Source organism: Sciurus carolinensis, chromosome 3 (genome assembly GCF_902686445.1).
Source record: "Sciurus carolinensis chromosome 3, mSciCar1.2, whole genome shotgun sequence".
NCBI lineage: Eukaryota > Metazoa > Chordata > Mammalia > Rodentia > Sciuridae > Sciurus > Sciurus carolinensis.
The window spans coordinates 1244263-1263068 of NC_062215.1; the positions used below are offsets into that span (position 1 = coordinate 1244263).

Sequence of the window (18806 nt, forward strand, 5' to 3'; positions counted from 1 at the left end):
GCGCGGCGACTTCCAGGACTTCCTGCCTGACAGCTGGCGTCTCCCCGAGAGGTGAGGCGTAAGACCCGCCGCGGAGCCCACTCACAGCAGGCCGCAGCTCCTGCGGTGGCTCCGACGCCGCAACCAAAACCCAGGTTGAGTTAGCCCCACTTTGGCATTGAAGGTGGGACCTCCATTCAGGATAACGGCTCATCCCGAGTGGGTCGCCACTGCAGCAAGTCTCGGATGCGCCTGCCACGTGATGCCCTGCGCTAGAGGGACGCCCTAGGTCCCCACCTGCAATAAGGCTAAGCTCCCCGCAACCTTCAGATCCTAAGAAATAAGTTCTTTACAAACTATCCGGCCTCAGGTATTTTGCTATAGCCACAGCAAGCGCATGGGGACACGGCCCATCTGCCTCTGGAGCTGAGCCACCAAACAGCGGATTCTTTTTGAAATACATTTTATTATCTCTTCTGCGTTAAAGGACAGCTGAAAAGCAGAGAAGCCAGAGAGCCTGAAGCCTTCGCCCTGCTGAATGGGGGGCCAGGCCTGGACAGCTCACTGCCATCACAGTGGGACCACGGAGGGCTACCTCAGGGCTGAGAGTCCCCACTCCAGCCCCACTCTTGCAGGTTCCAACACACAGAGCTGAGGATTCCCGAGGAAGGTCATTTCCTCCCCCTCCCCTCCCCGAGGCCCAGCCCTGGGGAAAGAAGTCAGAGACCAAGACAGGACCAAAGCTGGGAGCCAGTGACAGAAGCCTCAGGCTGTGGGTGGGGAGGAGAACTGGGGCTAGGAAGGTCACACGGAGCAAGGGAGACAGCTAGTTAGACACAGGTGGTTGCGGATGAACGTAGTGTTACTGTGGATGGTCTGAATCTCCAGCCCAGGGTCAGTCAAAGGAGATGAGCTGGGCTTCACTGCCCTGTGCCGGAGGCCCCTGTGCAGGGGGCTGCTGGGCCACAGGAGGCTGCTGCTGGGGAGGACCGCCTGAGGGCGCCATCTGTGGGGCAGGAGAGCAGAGATGTGAGCCATGGCTCTCCGGGAAGGCCAATCTGGATCATGCTGCACCACCATACAAGGCAACTGCAGAAGCTCAACACTGGTGCATGGAGCCCAGGAAGCTCACCTTCCACGTGACTCCACAGGTCTCCTGTCCACACGTGAACCTGTCCACCTGTACTTTTACGTCCTAATTTGTCTGCTGAGATCCTAAGCATTAACTTGTCTCCCCATGGGACATGCAGCATGGGATGGCCCCACAGTAGTCAGGGTCTCGTCCCTAACCCACAAAGCCCAAGCCTGTCAGTAGACACCAGAGGGAGTGGACAGGGAGGGGCTCACCTGCTGGTACACGGGCTGTTGTCCTGTCATGTAGGGCTGCTGGGGTGGCAGGGATGCATCCTGGCTAGGGAGGGTGGTCATAAGATTCTGTGGAGAGTAAGATGAAGCCAGACACTGAGAGGACAGCCCTGTGACCAGACAGATGTCAGGCCTCCTGGCTTGGAGCAATTCAAAGCCCAACACCAGAAGCAGCCTGCCCAGTGCCCCATACCTGCATGTTGTATGGCTGGTAGCCCATGGACACTGACTGGCTTCCCATGTAGCCCATGGTGCCTGGCTGTGGAGGCTGGGAGATGGCTGGGAGGCTCTGCGGGGCCTGAGAGGCCACATTCTGTGGAAGGAAGAGGTGTAATGGGGAATGGGCAGGGCCTGTGCCCAGCTGGGAGAAGCAGTCTTGTCTACATACCTGGTAGGCTGGGGTGGGAGTGGGCTGGTAGGACGAGTAGGCGGGACTTGCAGTGGGCCCAGCCTGGGCCTGTGGGGCTGCCTGTGTCCCAGGGGCCCCTGCTGGGTACATGTAGGCGCTCACCATGCTAGGATCTGTGACAAATAGGATAGATGAGCTACTTCTGAGGAGCGGGCATGCAGGGAGGCTGGACACCCTTCTCTGCAGTATTCTTTCTTTTGGGGCAGGGGGTACTGGGGATTGAACCCAGAGGTGCTTTACCTCTGAGCCACGTCCCCAACCATTTTTTATTTTGAGACAGAGTCTCAGTTGCTTTGGACCTTGCTAAGTTGCTGAGGCTGGTCTCGAACTTGTGATCCTCCTGCTTCAGCTTCCCAAGTCACTGAGATTACAGGCATGTACCACTGTGCCCAGCTCCTTTTTACTTGTTGAGACAGGGTCTCACTAAGTTGCCCAGGCTGGCCTTCAACCTGCAGTCCTCCTGTCTCAGCTTCCTGAGAAGCTGAGATTAACAGGTATGTGTTACTGTGCCTGCCTCTTGAGATTTTGTTGTGATTTTTTTGGGAACTTCATTTATGTTTCATATTTTCAAAAAAGGAAAATAAAGCCAATAAGGATGAGAGGTGGTTCTAAAACACAATGAAATCCAACAAATGAGCCAGACTGTATTTGAAATGAGTGCCAGTCACACTGCAGGGGCTGGGGGAGCTGACCCTAGAACCTTGACGGGTCACAGACAACAGGATCTACAGATGAACTCAACTCAAGCCAGGTGTGGCTTTCCCACTGCAGTCCAGCCTTCTGTGTCGCGGGAACGGACAAATGAGAACAAAGAAGAAAGCCCGCACTATTGGACTGGGGGACACTAGGATACGTTAGCTTCCGGTCCTACACCTGAGGGCACGTTCACATGCCACACAGCACACCTATGAGGGTGACGTACACACTTCCAGGTTCATCTGCCCATAGGACTGAGAAGCACAAGCTTCTCAAAAGACAAAAGTGTGGCTTGTGAAGGCCACCCTCCAGTAGGAGGAAGCAGGCTGCCCAAGAATGGACAGGTCATGCAGTGTCCAGCTGACCCACCTTGGTCAAAGTCACAGGAGCCAGCCAAGGGCTCCCATGGACCACCCGAGATAATGTGAGCAAAACCAACAGTGATAGTGAAGGACTGCCTTCTTTGAAGGAGCCTGTGCGTCCACGCTGACATAAAGGACAGGAGTGGAGAGGGAAGAGCCCCTCCTTCCACTGGGAAGTCAATGGCACAATTAGGTGCTACCTGGCAAGGTAACAAACTGAGAGCCACTGTGGCATACACCTGCAGTCCCAGGTACTCAGAGGATGTGGCAGGAGGACTGCTTGAGCCCAGGAGTTGTGGCTAGCCCATGCAACACAGCTAGACCTCATTGCAAACAATCAATCATAAATTCAGGCAAAATTGAGCAAAAACTGCTGAGGCTAGGCAAAATGATGGAAGAGTACAGACACCTGAAGAGTGTTGGGGATCGAACCCAGGGCCTTGAGCTTACAAGGCAAGCACTCTACCAACTGAGCTATCACCCCAGCCCCAAGAGTGCACCTCTCTCTCCTAACACACTTGTTGGTGACAGAAGAACAGGCGGTGTCTGCAGAGACGCATGCAGATCCCAACCAGGCTGCTGTGCTGGGACAAAGCAACACTGTCCCCACAACAGCCCCCTCCATGCCATTCTAACCAAAAGTGCAGCCCAGAGCTCCTTAGGCAGAACAAACTTGCACAGGGCAGTCTGCTCACAGGCCAGTGCCAAGCAGCCGTGCCTGAGGAATGTTCTGGAGGGGCCCTGCGGGCCACATGCAATGAGCTGTCACCATGGTACTCTGTGATGACCTCCTGGCCTGAGTGCATGCCCCAGTGTTAGCAGAGGTGTTTGGGTGCAGGTGTTACCTGCCCCTTACTCTCAAGGTAAGTGTGTGTGCATGTGGAGGATGGAAACAGCAAACCTGAGAAAATGTTCACGTTTAGAAAATCTAAAAAATTCTTTGTGTCATTCTCTTAACTTTCTATAAATTGGGCTAAAATAAAACCAAAGCTGTGGTCTGGGGCTGTCTGAGCCCTGTGGATACCTGCTGTGGTGCCAGGCATGCTGGGGTAGGGACTGGCAGCTGGGGCTGCCTGGCTCATGTACACGCTGTGCATGGGGGAACCCTCCACGGAGCCTGCTGGACTGAAGGTGCCAGGGAAGCTGGTAGGGCCTGAGGGCTGGTAGAGCACGCCCCCGGCTGCAGGCATGGCCTGGAGCTGGGGACAGAGAAGACACGGTGGTGAGAGAGGGCCTCAGACGGGGGGGGGGGGGGGCAGGCGGGGCAGCACGTGCCTGGGCGTATGGCAGGGGGAAGGCGGGCATCTGGGCGCGCATCTGGACAGTCTGCTTCTGCTGCTCCAGGCGCATCTGTCGCTCTTTCTCCTGCTCCTGCAGGCGCTGGATGGCCAGCTGCCTCTGCACCTCCAGATACTCCTGTGGTGGCAACAGGGCGGGGTCAGGCAGGCCTGGGCCCCCCGCCCACACGCTGGGCTGGCCGCCGCACCTGCTTCTTCTGCCGCATGATCTCCAGCTTCTGGGCCAGCTGGATCTGGCGCTGGCGCTCAGCCTCTTCTGCTGCCCGGCGCAGCTTTTCACGGTGTTCCTCACGCAGGGCACTTAGAGCGCCTCGGGCATCCCGGATCTGTGCCAGCTTGTCCTGCAGCCCCTCATAGTACACTGTGGAGAGAGGAGAGGACGGCCCTGACCGCTACAGCACAGATGGGGCCCAGTCCGTGTGGGCCCCTGCATCTCCAGCTGGTCTCACCCACCCAGCCCACCTCCTGAGGCTGCAGGCACTGAGGACCTGGGTTGGAGGGGTGGAGGGTCCTGTGCTGGGCAGGGTACAGAAGGGCAGAGCCCACGCCTCAGGGAAGGACAGAAAAGGAGCACCAGCTCTCCTGGGGCAGCCCATGTCCACAGCAGTCAGGGCTGAGCATGCAGTGCTGCCCAGGAAGCCTGCCTGAGGGGCCCGGCCATGGCACCTACACCTGCGCTCGTCCAGCTGGTTGAGCAGCTCCAGCAGCTGTGGGTGCATGCTGGTCAGGGACTGGAAGAGCGACAGAACAGCCGAGTCGTTGGTGATGCTGCGGCCCCGCACGTGGTTGCTCTTCATGCGGTTGACGAAGGTGGTGACCGCGTTCTGCAGGGCCTTCAGGAACTGCTCATGGCTCTCTTCCGATCCTCCATTATGGTACTGCTGCTGGGGACCAGGCGGACGGCTGAGCATGGCCATGATGCTGGCTAGGCCAGCCTTCCCTGGGCACGGGCCAGTCTGCAAGGTCTCAGCAGACTCCCTGCAAAGTGGCACATGGGCATCTGGATGATGCCTGCTGTGCTCAGAGCCTGGAGCAGACCATCAATTGGGACTTCAGTCAGCTCCACAAGGCAGGCCATTAGCATCCCCAGTCCACAGACAAAGCAATGAGGTCCAAGGCCTGGCTTTCATCCTCAGTGCCACTCAGGTTGGAGCTGACTGGAAGCCCCCTGCCCTGGTGACATGGGCCTGGTCTGACTTGAGGCAGACAAAGCCAGAAGCCCCAAGGAGAAGCAGAAGTGCCTTTGAGTAGGCCTGGGCTGCTTGGAATGTGGGGTTAACATCAGGTCCACAGAGAGCAGACCCGTTCTCTTCTGAGAAGCCACATGGGCACAGCAGCGTCGGCACTCTGGTGGGACTGCTGCTTAGGACAGGCTCTGCAGTGTTTCCCGGCCAGGGAGGGAGACCCAGCTTACCTCACCGAAGGGGCCACCAGAGGGAGTTATAGGCTGAGAATCTGTCTCTGGGAGGGGAGCCTGTAAGAGACCAGACGGTGAGGGGCCTCCATCCAGTCTGCCCTGGACACAACCCCCAGGCACAGGCACCAGGAGCATAGTGGCCTCTCACCTCCACCACACTGGCAGAGGCTGCATGCCCCTCCCCGGGCTGGGTGGCTGGCTCCGTTAGGGGCACAGGAGCAGACGGTGTGGGGCTCTTCCGAGCCTCCTCCTGCTTCTTCTCCCAGTAATTCCGGTTAAGGTACCGTGCAAGCTGCACAGCAACAAAGGGGTCACTTTGGTGGTCTGGGAAGCGTGAAAGGACAGCACTGCAGAAACAGGACCCTTACCTCAGGGTCGATGTCTTCAGCCAGAGGCGCTGAAGAGTTCTGGGGAGACAAAGGGAGGCCTGAGGGGACACAGTAGAGGGGAGCAGCATCCGGCTCCCAAGTGACTCAGGCAGGAGCCTAGATGGTGCCACGTGGCCCTGGGTCCCAGTCTGTGCCTGCTTGGTGCCCACAGCCATGGCTTCACAGGCTCCTGGCAGTGCAGGTGCCAAGGCCAGCACTCTCCTCTGTGGGGTGGCACCACCTTAAGGTCTTAGAAAGGCTCTGACATCGTCACACACCACGGCTCTGTGACATTAATGAAAGGCTCAAGTGGCACCTGGCCAGCACTCCCATGAATTCCCAGCACAGGTCAAGGCCAGAACAGGGCACCCCATGTGGCCCGCACAGCACTGTGGGGGCCCGGCTGACAGCACAGAAAGAGGGAGGCTGCACCGCTGGCACGTGGCAGGGCTGCTCCTAGCCAGGGGCCTGACCGTGGCCCAGCCACTCTACAGAGCCCACCAGAGCTTGCATGTGATGTGACTTCCTAGACCTGTTGCAGCCTGCCCTACTAAGAGTGGGGCTTGGCTGGAGGAGTGAGGTGGCCCCAACCAAGTGCTTCAGTGCTTGAGGGTGCAAGGGGTCTAACCTACGGGGCCTGTGCTCATGTGCTCTGCCCCCGCAGGGGAGCCCTGAGCCAGGACAGTCAGGCACCTGGGTGTCCTCCCACCTGCCCCCACACCTCCCACAAGCAGCGTCAAGCCAGGCTGGCTGGGTCACATGGCAGGCTCACCACAGGTGAAGAGTACAGGCTGCCAGCTGGGGGTGCCGATGACGCCAGGGGTGTGGGCTCTGCCTTGGGGTGTGCAGTGTATGTTGATTTCTGTCTCTGAAGCAGAATGGGGTACGGTGTCACTGGGGGAGCAGGAGACACAGCAGGAGGGCAGAGACTGCACACAGCGGTGGGCCCCAGGCATGTGGGCACTGCCCAGCATCTCCAGGGAAGTTGGAGGTTCCTTCCTCCCACCACTCACCAGCCTCTCCTTCTCCTCTGCCTCTGACTGTGACAGGGCCAGGGCCAGCTGCAGCTCCTCCTCCTCCTGCAGAGCTGTCTCATCCCGCTTGGGGGGCAGCTGAGGACACAAGGCCAGTGAGGGATGCTCAGGGGAGGGGCATGCTGGGGACTGTGGGGGGACTGGGTACCTGCGACTGCTGCGACAGGGGGCTGGTCAGGTACTCCGGGGGTAGCTCAGTCGTGGAGGTGGCTTTTCCTTCTGCTTTCCTGGAGGCAGGATGGGATGCTGCAGGTGACCACCCACTGACACCTGCCCCATCCCTACCAAAGCTGTCAACCACCCAGAGCTTCCCTCATGCTGTTCCCATGAAGTGAGGATGAAGCCCAGTGGCCATGGTCCAGGGAACAGCAGGAGGGGCTGTGGCATGGTGGGTCACTCAGGACATGGGTGGGTCACTCAGCCTAAGCCCAATCCCTCTCCTGGAAATAGCAACTCAAAATCCCAGCTGGCCAGGACACCTGGAACACTGCCTTCAGTGTCCCCGTGACCAGCAACAGGCCTCACCCCAACAAGGTGCTGGGAAAGGCTGCAAGACCTTTCGTGATCACAGAGCCAGCTCAGGCCTTTTCTAGAATTCCACCTGGAGCACAAAGACCTTCTCCAGAGCAAGCAGGCCGAGGGCCACACACAGCACATTCACAATTCTAACAGCACGAGCAGACCCCTCCCCAGAGTGAGCCCTGACTTTTTTCTGAATGAAAACATGATCCTAAAGCAGGTCCCTGCTTTTGGTCCCAAATTCCTTCCTCTCTCTCTGCTTGCTGGCTGCCAGGAGATGAGCAGTTTTGCTCCACCACACATTCCCTGCCAGGCTACTCTGTCACACAAGCCCAAGACAATGGAGCCAGCCAACCATGGATTCAACTTCTGAAACTGTGAGTCAAAATAAATTCTCCCTAAGTTGTGTTTTTCTCAGGTATTTAACCAGTGATGAAGAACAAACTAACACAATAGGGGAGCAATCCTGGCCAGGCATAGTGGCACACACCTGTAATCCCAGTGACTAGGAAAGCCGAGACAAGAGAATCACAAGTTTGAGGTCAGCCTGAGCAACTGAACAAGACTCTTCCTCAAAATAAAAAAGGGGTAGGGGTAGAGCTCAGTGGTCAAGCACCCTTGGGTTCAATCCCCAGTATCACCAACAAAACAAAAAACCTACAGAACCTGAGCAGGAAGTAAACTCAGACTCGGGAGACGTGAGACAGGCCACAATGGCCGGCACTGCAGCAGCATCTGTCAGGGATGGCGGAGGCTGAAGGTGTGTTCCAGGTCAGGGCTAGGGAGGTACAAGGACAGTGCAGTGTGGGCCCCAATGGGCCCTGACAGGTATGGGAAGCCAGAGGGCCTCCTGGAGTGACGGCAAAACTGGAGCGCCTCAGCAGAGCAGGTTTAGTGCCACAGCAAGGTCAGATGTCCCCACTGAGAGCAGTGTTGACCTGCCTCAGAGAACCCTCCTCCCCAGGAGACATGTGGGAGCGCTCAGGCACAAAGGGACATGCGGGCCACAACTCACTGCAGTCACGTGAACACGTGCACACGTGGGCACGCGGGTGAGGGGAGAGCACACACTGCAGAGACCTGCACAGGTCACAACGGAGGCGTCTAGGCAGAGGCACCTGCCCGTGTTCTTCAGGTACACCTGTGACTTTTCACTAGCCTATGACTTTTCCAAGTTTTATCCCCAAAATTTAAAGTACAAATAAACCAAGGACAAACACAAGCAACTGGCCTGCTGGGTTAGCGTCAGGCTGCCCTGCTGGCCTGCCCACCTGGCCTTGGGGCTGGCCCTTAAGCCCTCTGCTGGCATTTGGGGGCCTACCTAGGCCTGTGGGGCACTGTGGCCAGGGGAGGCAGGCAGGTGGCCTGCGGATCCCATGAGGGGACTCACTTGTTCAGCTGCTCGTAGCAGGGCTCACACACGCGCACCTCCTTCTCAATGCCGAACTTGGGGATGGTGGAGTACTTGGAGGAGCACTTGCCGCAGAAGATCTGCCCGCACGCCCGGCAGTGGTGCTGTGTGTGGGTAGGACAGCCTGGTGACGGGCCTGGGGCACCCACCACAACCACTGGCCAGAACCACCCTGGACAATGCTGAGGCTGGGCCTCAGTCTGGGAGCAAAGAGGAGACAAGGACAAGCAGAACAAATGCCCAGAGGGACTTTCGTGAAAGCCCTGGAGAAATAGGACACACTCTCAAGAGACTCAACTTCAGTCACCAGTTTGGGAGAAATGAGGGGAATTAAGAACAGAAGGCGCAGGAATCCTGACACATGAGCTCCGAGTGCAGTGTGTTGTTCCAGAGTGGCTGTTTTGACCCCTAGCGTTCCCCATGGCACCCTCAGGGCATTGTGGGAAGTGAGGACACGGCCTCAGGGCAGAGTCCACATGGGCTCTCATCTGAGGCACTGAGTCAGTCACTCAGTCCCAGCAACACTGAAGAGCAGACCTAGCCAGGGCTGTGGCTCTAGGTCTGGGCCCTTTATAAGGCTAACTCTGGTGGAGGGCATTGGCACATGGCTGCCAAAATTACCACATTACAGTAGAAAGGACAGAACCATGCCAATGGGGCAGTGGACACAGTGATGACGTCTGCCTGGTGACACGTGAAGCTGGCGGGGACTTGGCCACAGAACCCCGTTAGCCCACAGGGCAGGCACTCACCTTGCGGGTCACCACCCCAAACTGCACTCTGCACCGGTGGCATTCCTCTGCATCCACCCAGTCAGGCGCCTGCGGGACAGCAAGACTCAGGCCCATACTCCCTGGCCCCGGCCAAGCTCCCAGAGGTGGCAGAGCCACCCAAGGTCCCACGGACAGGAAAAGGACCCAGAGACTTGTGTGGCCAGAGCAGCTGCACCAGTTTAAGCCCTCCTCCTGGCCTGAGCCATAAGGCCCATGGCTGAACTGCTTCAGATGGGAAGCCCCCAGTCAGACCTCTTTTTTTTTTCAGTGGTTGATGCTCCTTTACTTTTACTCATTTACATGCAGTGCTGAGAGTCGAACCCAGTGGCTCACACATGCTAGGCAAGCACTGTAGCACTGAACCATGACCCCAGCCTAGACTTCTTCCTTTGCCAAAGACATGACAGCGACACTTCCCACAGGTCTCCAGCTCTGCTAACATGTCCTTTCTTTCCCAGTAACACCACAAACACATCTCCATCTCATCTTGCAAAGTCATGGCTACATCTTGTGCTCCAGGAATGTTGATGCTCTCAGTTCTTACCCACTAAGGTGTAAATAAGACAGAAGGAAGACCCTCCCTCCCGGCTTCTTTACACTCCAAGACCCCTTGGCAGTGGCCCACCCAGGACTCACTCTCTCAGCAGCAAACATGGCATCACTTTCCTTGAATTCCGGGAAAACATGTCCTAGGAAAGGAAGCTGCAGTCACCTTTAGGTCCCACCCTGACATCTTCTTCCCCACCAGACAAAACCACCAGAGGACACCCAGAGCCCTCAGAACCCAGAGCCCAGTTTACACCTCTAAATGTACTCTCAAACCACTGTCCCTCTCTCTCCCACACTCCACCAGCTCTTCAGGGTCACCATAACAGCAAGAGGGATGCAGAAAAGGGGCCTTGACACACTCCAGCAGCCATGGCCAGAGCTGAAGCCCACTGCTGACTGCCATGCAGAGAGCTATACTAAACCTGGCCTAGCTCTCTTCTGGGCATGTGCCATCCTTTCTGTCCTTCAGTAGCCAAGTGAGCTCTGACCCCAGGGCCTCAGAATCTAAGAGTTCTATTGTTTCCCTCTTATGCCCAGGTCTTGGCACCTAGGGCAGCCGCCTACAAGGTCTTCCCTGGCCACTCATCCTGCATTGCCCCCAGGGCCACGCTGCTCCCCAAAACATGGTTGTCTGTTGACTTTTTATCCTATACTGTCTGCTGTGGTAGGTCCAGAAAAGAGGAGCTTGTTGAAGTCCATTCTCCCACAATGGGGCCTCTCTGGAGTTCCCAGAACACCACCTCCCCTGCTCCCAAGGCCAATCACTCGGTGAGGACCTGCCTATCCTCTTTCGCCCTGCATCTCTGGTTCCAGCTGGCATGAATGCCCAGCAGGGTGGCCCTGTGGCTTCTGGAGCAGTGCTCCTCGCCTTGGACGGGGTCCTGAGCCGTCCCAACTCACCCTCCACCTTCATGATCTGGTAGGTGTCCTGGACCACTTTGTACTTGGGCTCGTTCCGGAACGCATGTGCCCAGGCTTGGATCAGGTACAGGATCTTGTTGCGGACGTTTACTTCCACTTGTCTCTGTGAGGCAGGGAGGAGGTGGTAAGGGCCTTAGGATACTTGAGAGGCAGCAAGAGGAGGCAGCTGCCCTGAGCAGACAGGAGTGGCACAGAGGTGGGGTATGGGGAGATCCCCTGGTAGGATGTATAGGATAGGCATCAACTTGTGCCCAGGTTCCCTGAGCAGACACTTGCTGAGACCATGACTCTTTAAACCTCACAAGGAGCCAAGGGATTCCCTGGAGTCAAACTGCTCCAAGTCTGAGAGCCCACAGCTGAGTGTCTCCTTCCCTCTCCCCAGTCCCTGCCGGCCATGGAAGTCCCAGGCTCCTGACAGTCTCACAGGGCCAGAGTCAACTAGGCCCTGCCATGAAGTACTGCCTCAGGACTAAGGATAAAGGCTGCTCTCCCATCCAGTCGCAGACTGGGAAATGCAGGTGGGCAGGCGCCCAGGAAGCTTCTCCACACACAGTGGGGCCCCAAACCCTCAGAAACACCATCCCCGCTCAGTGAGCACGCAGGCAAGCCTCAGGCTGGTGCTCTCTCAGGGAGGCCGTGACATCGACACAGAGGACAAAGGATAGAAAGCTGCTTCCAGAAGACACAGTAACAGCTCTCACACGAGGACTCGAGTATTCCTCCACACCTGGTCCTCCAGCAGTCACTCCCTCCCCATCACCACCCTGCCTCCCAGTACAGGGGCAAGCCAGCAGAGCACCCATAGTACAAACTGAACAGAGCAGCCCATACAAGGACACCTTCCCCTCCTTCAGCCAGGGCCACATAAGAAACTGGTCGAGGTACCAGTGATGGCCTCTCAAAAGCCCAGCTGTCAGCTTGGACATGGAGGTGAGCTCTGGGAAGCATGGGTCCAGGTTGGAGTCTCCTATGAGACCAAGGCCAGGCCCTGGGTCACAGCAGAGGAGGAACAGCCTTACCTCGGTGGGACATCCTTTCACCTCAAACAACAGCCACAGCACCCTCACTCTGCATCACCACCCACATCACAATCCCTGAAGGTGGTCCTGGAGACAACCTCCCAGGTATCTGAAAGACCTTTCCTTCTCTGACAAAGGAAGGTATAAAACCCACCCTCTCCAAGGCAGCTCCTTCACCTGCTGTCTGCCCTCCTGACTCTTCCCAGAGACATGGCTAGAAGACTGTCTCTCCCCTGCTCAGATCCCTCCCACGCCCGCATGGCTGCTGCCCTAAGCCTCCTCTCCAGGCATCTGCCCGCACAGCACTGGCACCACCATTTTTGACATCCAAGACTCAGCTCCACACCCTGGCTCTGACAGGCCTTCCCTGGCACCTCAAAAAAATCAGATGTCGCCCCTGTGCTCTGGACACAACTGGGCTTCAACCAAGAGCCTTTGTCTGCCCAGGCCTGAGCCCAGGCTTGAGCAGGACCACCAGTGCTTGCCTTCACACCCTCTGCTGCATCCAGTGCTGCTCCTGTCATAGATGCCCAATGAACACCTGGAAAAGCAGGTGACTACACCTGCCCCCAAACCCAGCCTCATGGTTCCTGGGCACACCTACCTTTAGCAGCTCCTTCAACTCCTCCATAGTCTGCTTGTTAGCCACCTCGTCATGAACCGTCTGGCCACAGTTCTTTACCACAGACTCCATGACCTGCAGACCCCAAGGAAGGGAAGGGTCACTATAGTGGTCAAGGCAGTGTCCTCTCCTCCCCTTGGAGGGACCCACATCCCCATGGGAAGGCCTTTCAGACCACCCAGCCTGTCAGGAACTCTAAGCAGCAGTTTCAGTGACAGGCAGCAAACCCACATACCATGGCCCCTACAACATCATGTCTTATAGTCATGAACTGCAACCAACAGCTGACAGTCAGGGCTCGCCTACGGACTACAGCCAGAGTACCAGTGGCATGACTTTTCCCCTGTACTCCTCAGGTGACCAAGCTCAGTGGCACTGCTCACAACTGCACTCAAGACTAGAAGAGGCTTCACGGGTTGCTGTGTGCCCAGGACGGGAACAAGCCTGCCTGATGTTGGGAGGTGGGAACCCTTGAGATTGGAAGCCAGAGAACAGCAGCAGGGGTCCAGTTACCTCCAGGGCGTACAAGGCCACATGTGGATTTTTGTCATTGACTTTCTTCTTGATGGAATTTACAGCATATTTTGCTCTGAAAGAAAAAGACTATAGGTAGCAACAGAGAGAAAAAACACTTTCAGCAAGAAAGATGGGGGATATGCCCTACTGCTTTGGTCCTCAGATACTCTAAGCAAACATTAACGTAACCAAGTGTCCCTAAGCTGCATGGAAAATCCCCTATTTGTTAAAAGACATCAGCACTCCCAGGACCATGTGACTGCCCACATGAGGTCTCATGTGGTCAGCTGAAGCCTGGAGGATCAGTGGGCACTATGCAACCTCAATGCTGTATAGGACAGACTCTTATCACTTACTGCGTGTCCCCCTGACGGATCAGGTCACAGATCTGTAGGATGGACTCCCAGTCGGTCTCCAGTAGAAGCTGGCTGGTGGCTTTGTCTGAGGGAAAGAGATACCATTCAGGAGGTCTGTTTGTGATTCCCTAGGCAGCCCCCAGCTCAGTAACAGGAAAAGAGAACTCTCCCCTTCCCTTTAAGACACCTAGACTGAATGGAAATCCATATGAAAATCCTTCCAGAGCACACCATGGAAATACCATCCTTTCCAAACAAGATGCAAATGGAAATGATATAGAACGGCTGTTACATGCTTGTTACACTCGGTGCCATTTCAAACACTGGAATTAATTCAACCAATTCCCACACAACCTTCTGAGCTACGCACTACCTATGTACATGCAGACAAAAAAACCCAAGCAGGCTGAGGGCACTGCCATAAGTTACAGCATGCCACACACAGAGCTGGGAATCACTCTGAAATGCAAAGCTCTGCTGCTTCTCAAAAGTCTGTCACTTAGTCCCTCAGAATCCCTGTCATTCGGATATTTTAGCCCTTCGGCTAGATATTAGCGGGGCAAGCCTTGGGGAGACATGTAACATGGACTCCAGGCCTCTACAAGGGCTCTGAGAGATGAAGGCAGAACGGACCCCCCCAAGGATTCTCCAGTTAAAACCTCTTCTCTCCACATCCGTGCGGCCTCAGGCCACGAATGAGGAGCTACCACTCAACTCCCTGCATCATCCTCCCCCAGCACGGAGGGGTCCACTTTGGGCACTGATTCAGCAAATTTCTGAATTCAACGGTGAAGTCCCGAACCAACCCCTAAGGATGAGACACTGGGTCTGCGTGTCCGGAGGAAGGAAAGCTGCACCTGAGGGCTCCCCAAAAAGCACGCTTCAGAAGGAGGCGGACTGGGGCGAACGGTGACAGCACCGGCCCCGTCCCCAGACAAGCGCATTTCACCGGGAGGATGGAACATGCACGCGAACACTCCCTCCTGAAACTGGCATCTCCAGGAGGCTCGGGGGCTCCGCGGGCGCCCCGCCCGAGCAGAAAGGCCTTCCCAAGCCGCGGGCGCTCAGGGCGGGCAAACCGGGCTGGAAAGGTCCCGGGAGGGCACCCCGGGCTCCACCTTCGGGCCGACATTCGGTCGGAGGCCCCGCGTGAGGTCTGGCTCCGTCACCCACTCGGTGACTCAGGCTCGGCCCGCTCTGCCCCGCGCTGGCGGAAGGGGACCCAAGCCAGGCCCCGCGTCCACTCTCGCGGCGCCGCGCTCGCTGGCGCCCAGGGACGCGCCCGGCCACACCCGAGGCCCGCAGCCGGGAGCAGCGGAAGGGCGGCCAGCCGCTGCCCTCGGGTCTTGGGGGTAGCGCCGGGCGGGCGCGTTACCTAGGAGACGCTCGAAGGTGCCGCTGCCTCGCCCCATGGCGACCCCGCTCCGGACAGACGCCGCGGGCGCTCCCCCTCCGCGAGCTGGCGCGCCCCCCACTTCCGCTTCCGTCTTCCAGCTCCAGCGCGCGCACACGCACGTCGCCGCACGCTCCAGGGAACCGCGAGGAGGCGAGGCCTTCCGGGGGCCGCGGACGCTGGGCGACGATTGGGCCGCGCCCGCGGCGGCGTGAGCCCAGAGAACCAATGAGCAGCCAGCAGGCGAGGCCTATCCAATAGGAGCGGGCGGAGGCGGGCCCGGCGGCGGCGCGGCGCCGAGCCGCGGGTGCCGGCGCAGGGTCTGGATGTGTCTGCTGCTGGGGGCCGCGGGCGTCGGGAAGACGCTGCTAGTGAAACGCCTGCAGAATATCCTTCCACGCCGTGGGGCGGGCGGGGGCGCTCGGGCTCGGGCGGGGGGCTGCCGCGTCGCCCGGCGCTGGGCCTCCGCCTTCCGCCGCTCTCGGGTCCTTGACCTCCCGCACAGTTGAGCGCCCGCGACTGCAAGGGCGACCTGGGGGAGCCCCCGCCGACGCGGCCCACGGTAGGTGTCGGCCGCCGCGAGAGGGACTGAAGCGGGTCACCTTGCAACTGACAGAGCCCACCGACCCGGCAGAGGGACTCCCCACAGGACCGAGCGGAGCGTTTCGGGGCCCGTCCCGTGGCGGGCACGTTCCCCCCCTCCTCCGGAGGGACCGTCGTCGCCTTCGCCACCAGGGAACGCCTTTTCCCTGCTTGGCAGCTGGTCCTGCTTCGGGCCTGCGGGGTAAAGCTGGCGCACCGCTGTCCGGGCATTCACGCAGGACAGTGCCTGCGTGACTGGTGGTTTTTCCCGCAGGTGGGTACCAACCTTACTGACATCGTGGCCCAGAGAAAGATTACCATCCGGGAGCTCGGGGGTTGCATGGGCCCTATCTGGTCCAGTTACTGCGGAAACTGCCATTCCCTCCTGGTGGGTCAGCATGCTTTAAAATTCCTTTAGAGCCCTCAGGTCCCTGGCATAGGACCGGGTTTGGCATAGGATGGGGTTTGGCTTCTTTGGCGACTGTGCTAGTCAAAGAAGCAGGGCACCAATCTCTTCTCTGGTGTTTGTGCTCAAAACTGACATTAGAGCACGGCATGGCTTGCTGAGGCCGCGTCTGTTGTCTTCTGCTCCTGTCCCTGGCTGTGTCCTACATGCACATCTGATTTCCACATTCTCTGGTTGGCCCCATCCTGACAAGACCTGTGCCCAAATTCCAAGATGGGGAACTGATCACCCCATGAATATGGATTTCCATGTAGATCAAAATAGAAACAAATGACATAGAGTTATCTGTCCTACAACTCTATGCCTCTGCTTCTGCCTATTTCCAAAGCACTCTGTTTAAGTCATCGTGGGGGGAGGGGATGTCGCACAGTGATAGAGCACTTGCCTAGCACAGTTGAGGCCCTGGGATCAATCCCCCAGTATTGGGGGGTGAGGGATGGTGGTGCTCTTCATAAGCCTGTAACCCCCAGGCAAGGAAATGTGGCCAGAACTGTCTTCAAAGCAGGGTGTTACTGATACTTTTCTTCTTCCCCAGTTCATGATGGATGCCTCCAACCCCACTCAGCTCTCTGCCTCCTGTGTGCAGCTCTTGGGTCTTCTTTCTTCAGAACAACTTGCAGAAGCATCAGTCTTGATACTCTTCAATAAGATGTATGGGTTTACTTGCTGAGAAGGATGTGGCACGGGTCCCATGAGGAGGTGCACCTGGGGGACAGGCAGGTTTGCGGTGGCCATCATTCTAACAAGGCAGTTCTTTAATTACAGTGACCTACCCTGTTATATGACTATGGAGGAGATTAAGTCCTTAATCAGGCTCCCCGACATCATTGCTTGTGCCAAGCAGAACATTACTACAGTGGAAATCAGCGCCCGGGAAGGCACTGGGTTGGCCAAGGTGCTGCAGTGGCTCCAGGATGAACCCCGAAGCAGCAGGTGACCAGTGGACAAGTGCGCCCAGAGGCAGAGGATAGCACTGTTGCCTTCGCTGGTGTTTTCTCATGGGGGCCCGCAGGGTGGCCCAGGTGGTAGGGCTTGGTGTGGAGGCGCAGCAGTGGGTCAGCTCCTGACAATGGGCCTCTAAAAGAAAAGACTCTCCAGGGCTGCAGGCGACTGGCATCCTGCTGCCATCCTGGATGGTGCTGTGACACCTTTTCCTTGCCCCAGGGTGTTTGGACTGCACAGTGCCACTGAGACCTAGTCTCCTGCCTGCAGTACAAGCTCCAGTCTTCCAATTCCTAATCCCTGACCATGTCCCCTACAGACAGCATGACATAGTGGACAAAGTGAGCCCAGGTTACAAACGAGCTTGGTTCACTTGTTCAGCAAGTGGCTACTGCTCTGGGGTGCCCAGAGCATGCACTGTTTCCCTCAGGGACAGGAGGTGAGGGCCAGGTGGTGCACAGGGGGTGGAGGCCTGGGGTCTTGGTATCCTGCTGGGGCTTGTCACCTCAGCCAAGCCAGCTTGTGGGAGAATGCTTACTGTGATGAGTGGTGCATCAGTGTGTTCTGGGGCTTCTTAAGCAAATGACTACCATCTGGGGGAGCCTAAAGCCACAGAAATTTGTTCTCACAGTTCAGAAGCCACAACTCCAAAGTGAAGGTGTCAGAAGGGTTGGTTCCTTCTGGAGCCCTTTCCTCTTTTCTCTAGTACTGCTGCAGTCCTTGGTCTTTATGAGTTGTGGTCTCTCCCTGTCTTCCTCTTCTGTGTTTGTGTTCTCTCTTCTTTAGGATATCTGTAACTGGAAATCCAGGATGATGCATAGTCACACCTGCAAAGACCCTTTTTCCAAGTAAAGTCACTTTTACTTATTCTGGGGCTATGATCTGGCCACACCTTTGGGGCCACCACTCAACCTACAATAATTGAATAAAACTGTTCTGAGTGTGGTTGTGAGTTTTATGAAAATGGCTCTGTCTGCTGGCTCTTCAGGCTCCTGTAACCACAGAAGGGTCCCAGGGACCTGCTGCCTCCTCCTTGGCACAGAGCTGTGGAAGCAGCAGAGGGAGCCCGACCTCTGCAGAAGTCCAGTCGTCCACTCTGCTGGGCAGGGCTCCTTATTCAAATGAAGGGCTACGGGACAGGTGTGGTGATCCCAGTGACTCGGAAGGCAGCAGCAGGACCATCACAAGTTTGAGACCAGCCTTAGCAACTTGGTGAGATCTGGTCCTCAAAGTACTCAGCGCCATATTTTGGGTTCTCCTGCTGTGAGCCATGACGGCAGGTCCTGGCTGAAGATAGCTACTTTGCCATCTGCCGTGTGACACTTCCTAGAGGGCCTCACCAAATTGAGCTGGTGACAGTACCAAAATAGTTTTATGAATGAACCTCTTCTTCACAAGTAGTCTGCCTGAGGTATTTCCTTACAGCAACAAAAAACTAAGAGTCCAAGTTTGGCTTTCAGAGGTCTCCCACTTTCAGAGGACTTAGGCAAAGCCTAGTTAAAATCACCAAGTATTAGCAGCATCTCTTCAAAGTGAAATTGGTCCTATTCTTTAGCTGAGGGTATGAGGATCCCAGATGTGGAGGGATCACTAGTTGTAAGTTCTGTCCTCCCCAAGGCAGCTCTTGAGCCCATGCAGACCAGAGGGCCCCTCAGTCCTTCCAGACCCTCCCAGTACCAACCTACAGCTCACTTGACTCAACATGGGCTTTGTAGCAGCATTTCAGAAATAGGCTGGGGCCAGGACTGCCAAGGAGCTCACGAATAGGCCCCACAGGACCCTAGTGCTCTGGCACAAGGGGCCTGTCGT

At 57.0% G+C, this 18806-nt stretch overlaps 2 protein-coding genes across 4 annotated transcripts; one reads left to right on the forward strand and one right to left on the reverse strand.

Annotated features, from left to right (window-relative positions):
* Window positions 1-431: 431 nt before the first annotated feature.
* Hgs (hepatocyte growth factor-regulated tyrosine kinase substrate) lies at window positions 432-15139 on the reverse strand. Of its 2 annotated transcripts, none has more exons than XM_047546520.1 (22): window positions 14990-15139; window positions 13615-13699; window positions 13256-13331; window positions 12725-12817; window positions 11081-11204; window positions 10268-10320; window positions 9611-9679; window positions 8838-8962; window positions 7077-7155; window positions 6908-7006; window positions 6667-6762; window positions 5895-5933; window positions 5675-5818; window positions 5524-5583; window positions 4780-4990; window positions 4298-4470; window positions 4087-4227; window positions 3836-4010; window positions 1733-1866; window positions 1538-1657; window positions 1327-1413; window positions 432-985 (listed from the first exon to the last, which is right to left on the reverse strand). In XM_047546520.1, exons 1-22 carry the CDS (start codon window positions 15024-15026, stop codon window positions 875-877), a joined length of 2331 nt encoding a protein of 776 aa, XP_047402476.1. In that variant the 5' UTR covers window positions 15027-15139; the 3' UTR covers window positions 432-874. The 2 variants fall into 2 exon arrangements, with proteins under 2 accessions (XP_047402476.1, XP_047402475.1); XM_047546519.1 differs by having other exon boundaries at window positions 4780-4993.
* A 141-nt stretch (window positions 15140-15280) lies between these two features.
* Arl16 (ADP ribosylation factor like GTPase 16) lies at window positions 15281-17955 on the forward strand. Of its 2 annotated transcripts, XM_047545625.1 has the most exons (6): window positions 15281-15394; window positions 15511-15569; window positions 15864-15977; window positions 16591-16706; window positions 16821-16988; window positions 17784-17955. In XM_047545625.1, exons 1-6 carry the CDS (start codon window positions 15334-15336, stop codon window positions 17809-17811), a joined length of 546 nt encoding a protein of 181 aa, XP_047401581.1. In that variant the 5' UTR covers window positions 15281-15333; the 3' UTR covers window positions 17812-17955. The 2 variants fall into 2 exon arrangements, with proteins under 2 accessions (XP_047401581.1, XP_047401582.1); XM_047545626.1 differs by lacking the exon at window positions 15281-15394 and having other exon boundaries at window positions 15513-15693.
* Window positions 17956-18806: the final 851 nt, after the last annotated feature.

Excerpts from the sequence above, each read along its gene's own strand:
- Hgs (XM_047546519.1), bottom strand. The coding sequence starts at position 15,026 with ATGGGGCGAGGCAGCGGCACCTTCGAGCGTCTCCTAG. Across the intron at positions 7,156-8,837 it reads TGCTACGAGCAGCTGAACAA|GAAAGCAGAAGGAAAAGCCA; the intron begins GTGAGTCCCCTC and ends TCCTGCCTCCAG. Across the intron at positions 5,819-5,894 it reads CTGAAGACATCGACCCTGAG|CTTGCACGGTACCTTAACCG; the intron begins GTAAGGGTCCTG and ends GTTGCTGTGCAG.
- Arl16 (XM_047545625.1), top strand. The coding sequence starts at position 15,334 with ATGTGTCTGCTGCTGGGGGCCGCGGGCGTCGGGAAGACGCTGCTAGTG. Across the intron at positions 15,978-16,590 it reads GAAACTGCCATTCCCTCCTG|TTCATGATGGATGCCTCCAA; the intron begins GTGGGTCAGCAT and ends CTTCTTCCCCAG. Across the intron at positions 16,707-16,820 it reads TTGATACTCTTCAATAAGAT|TGACCTACCCTGTTATATGA; the intron begins GTATGGGTTTAC and ends CTTTAATTACAG.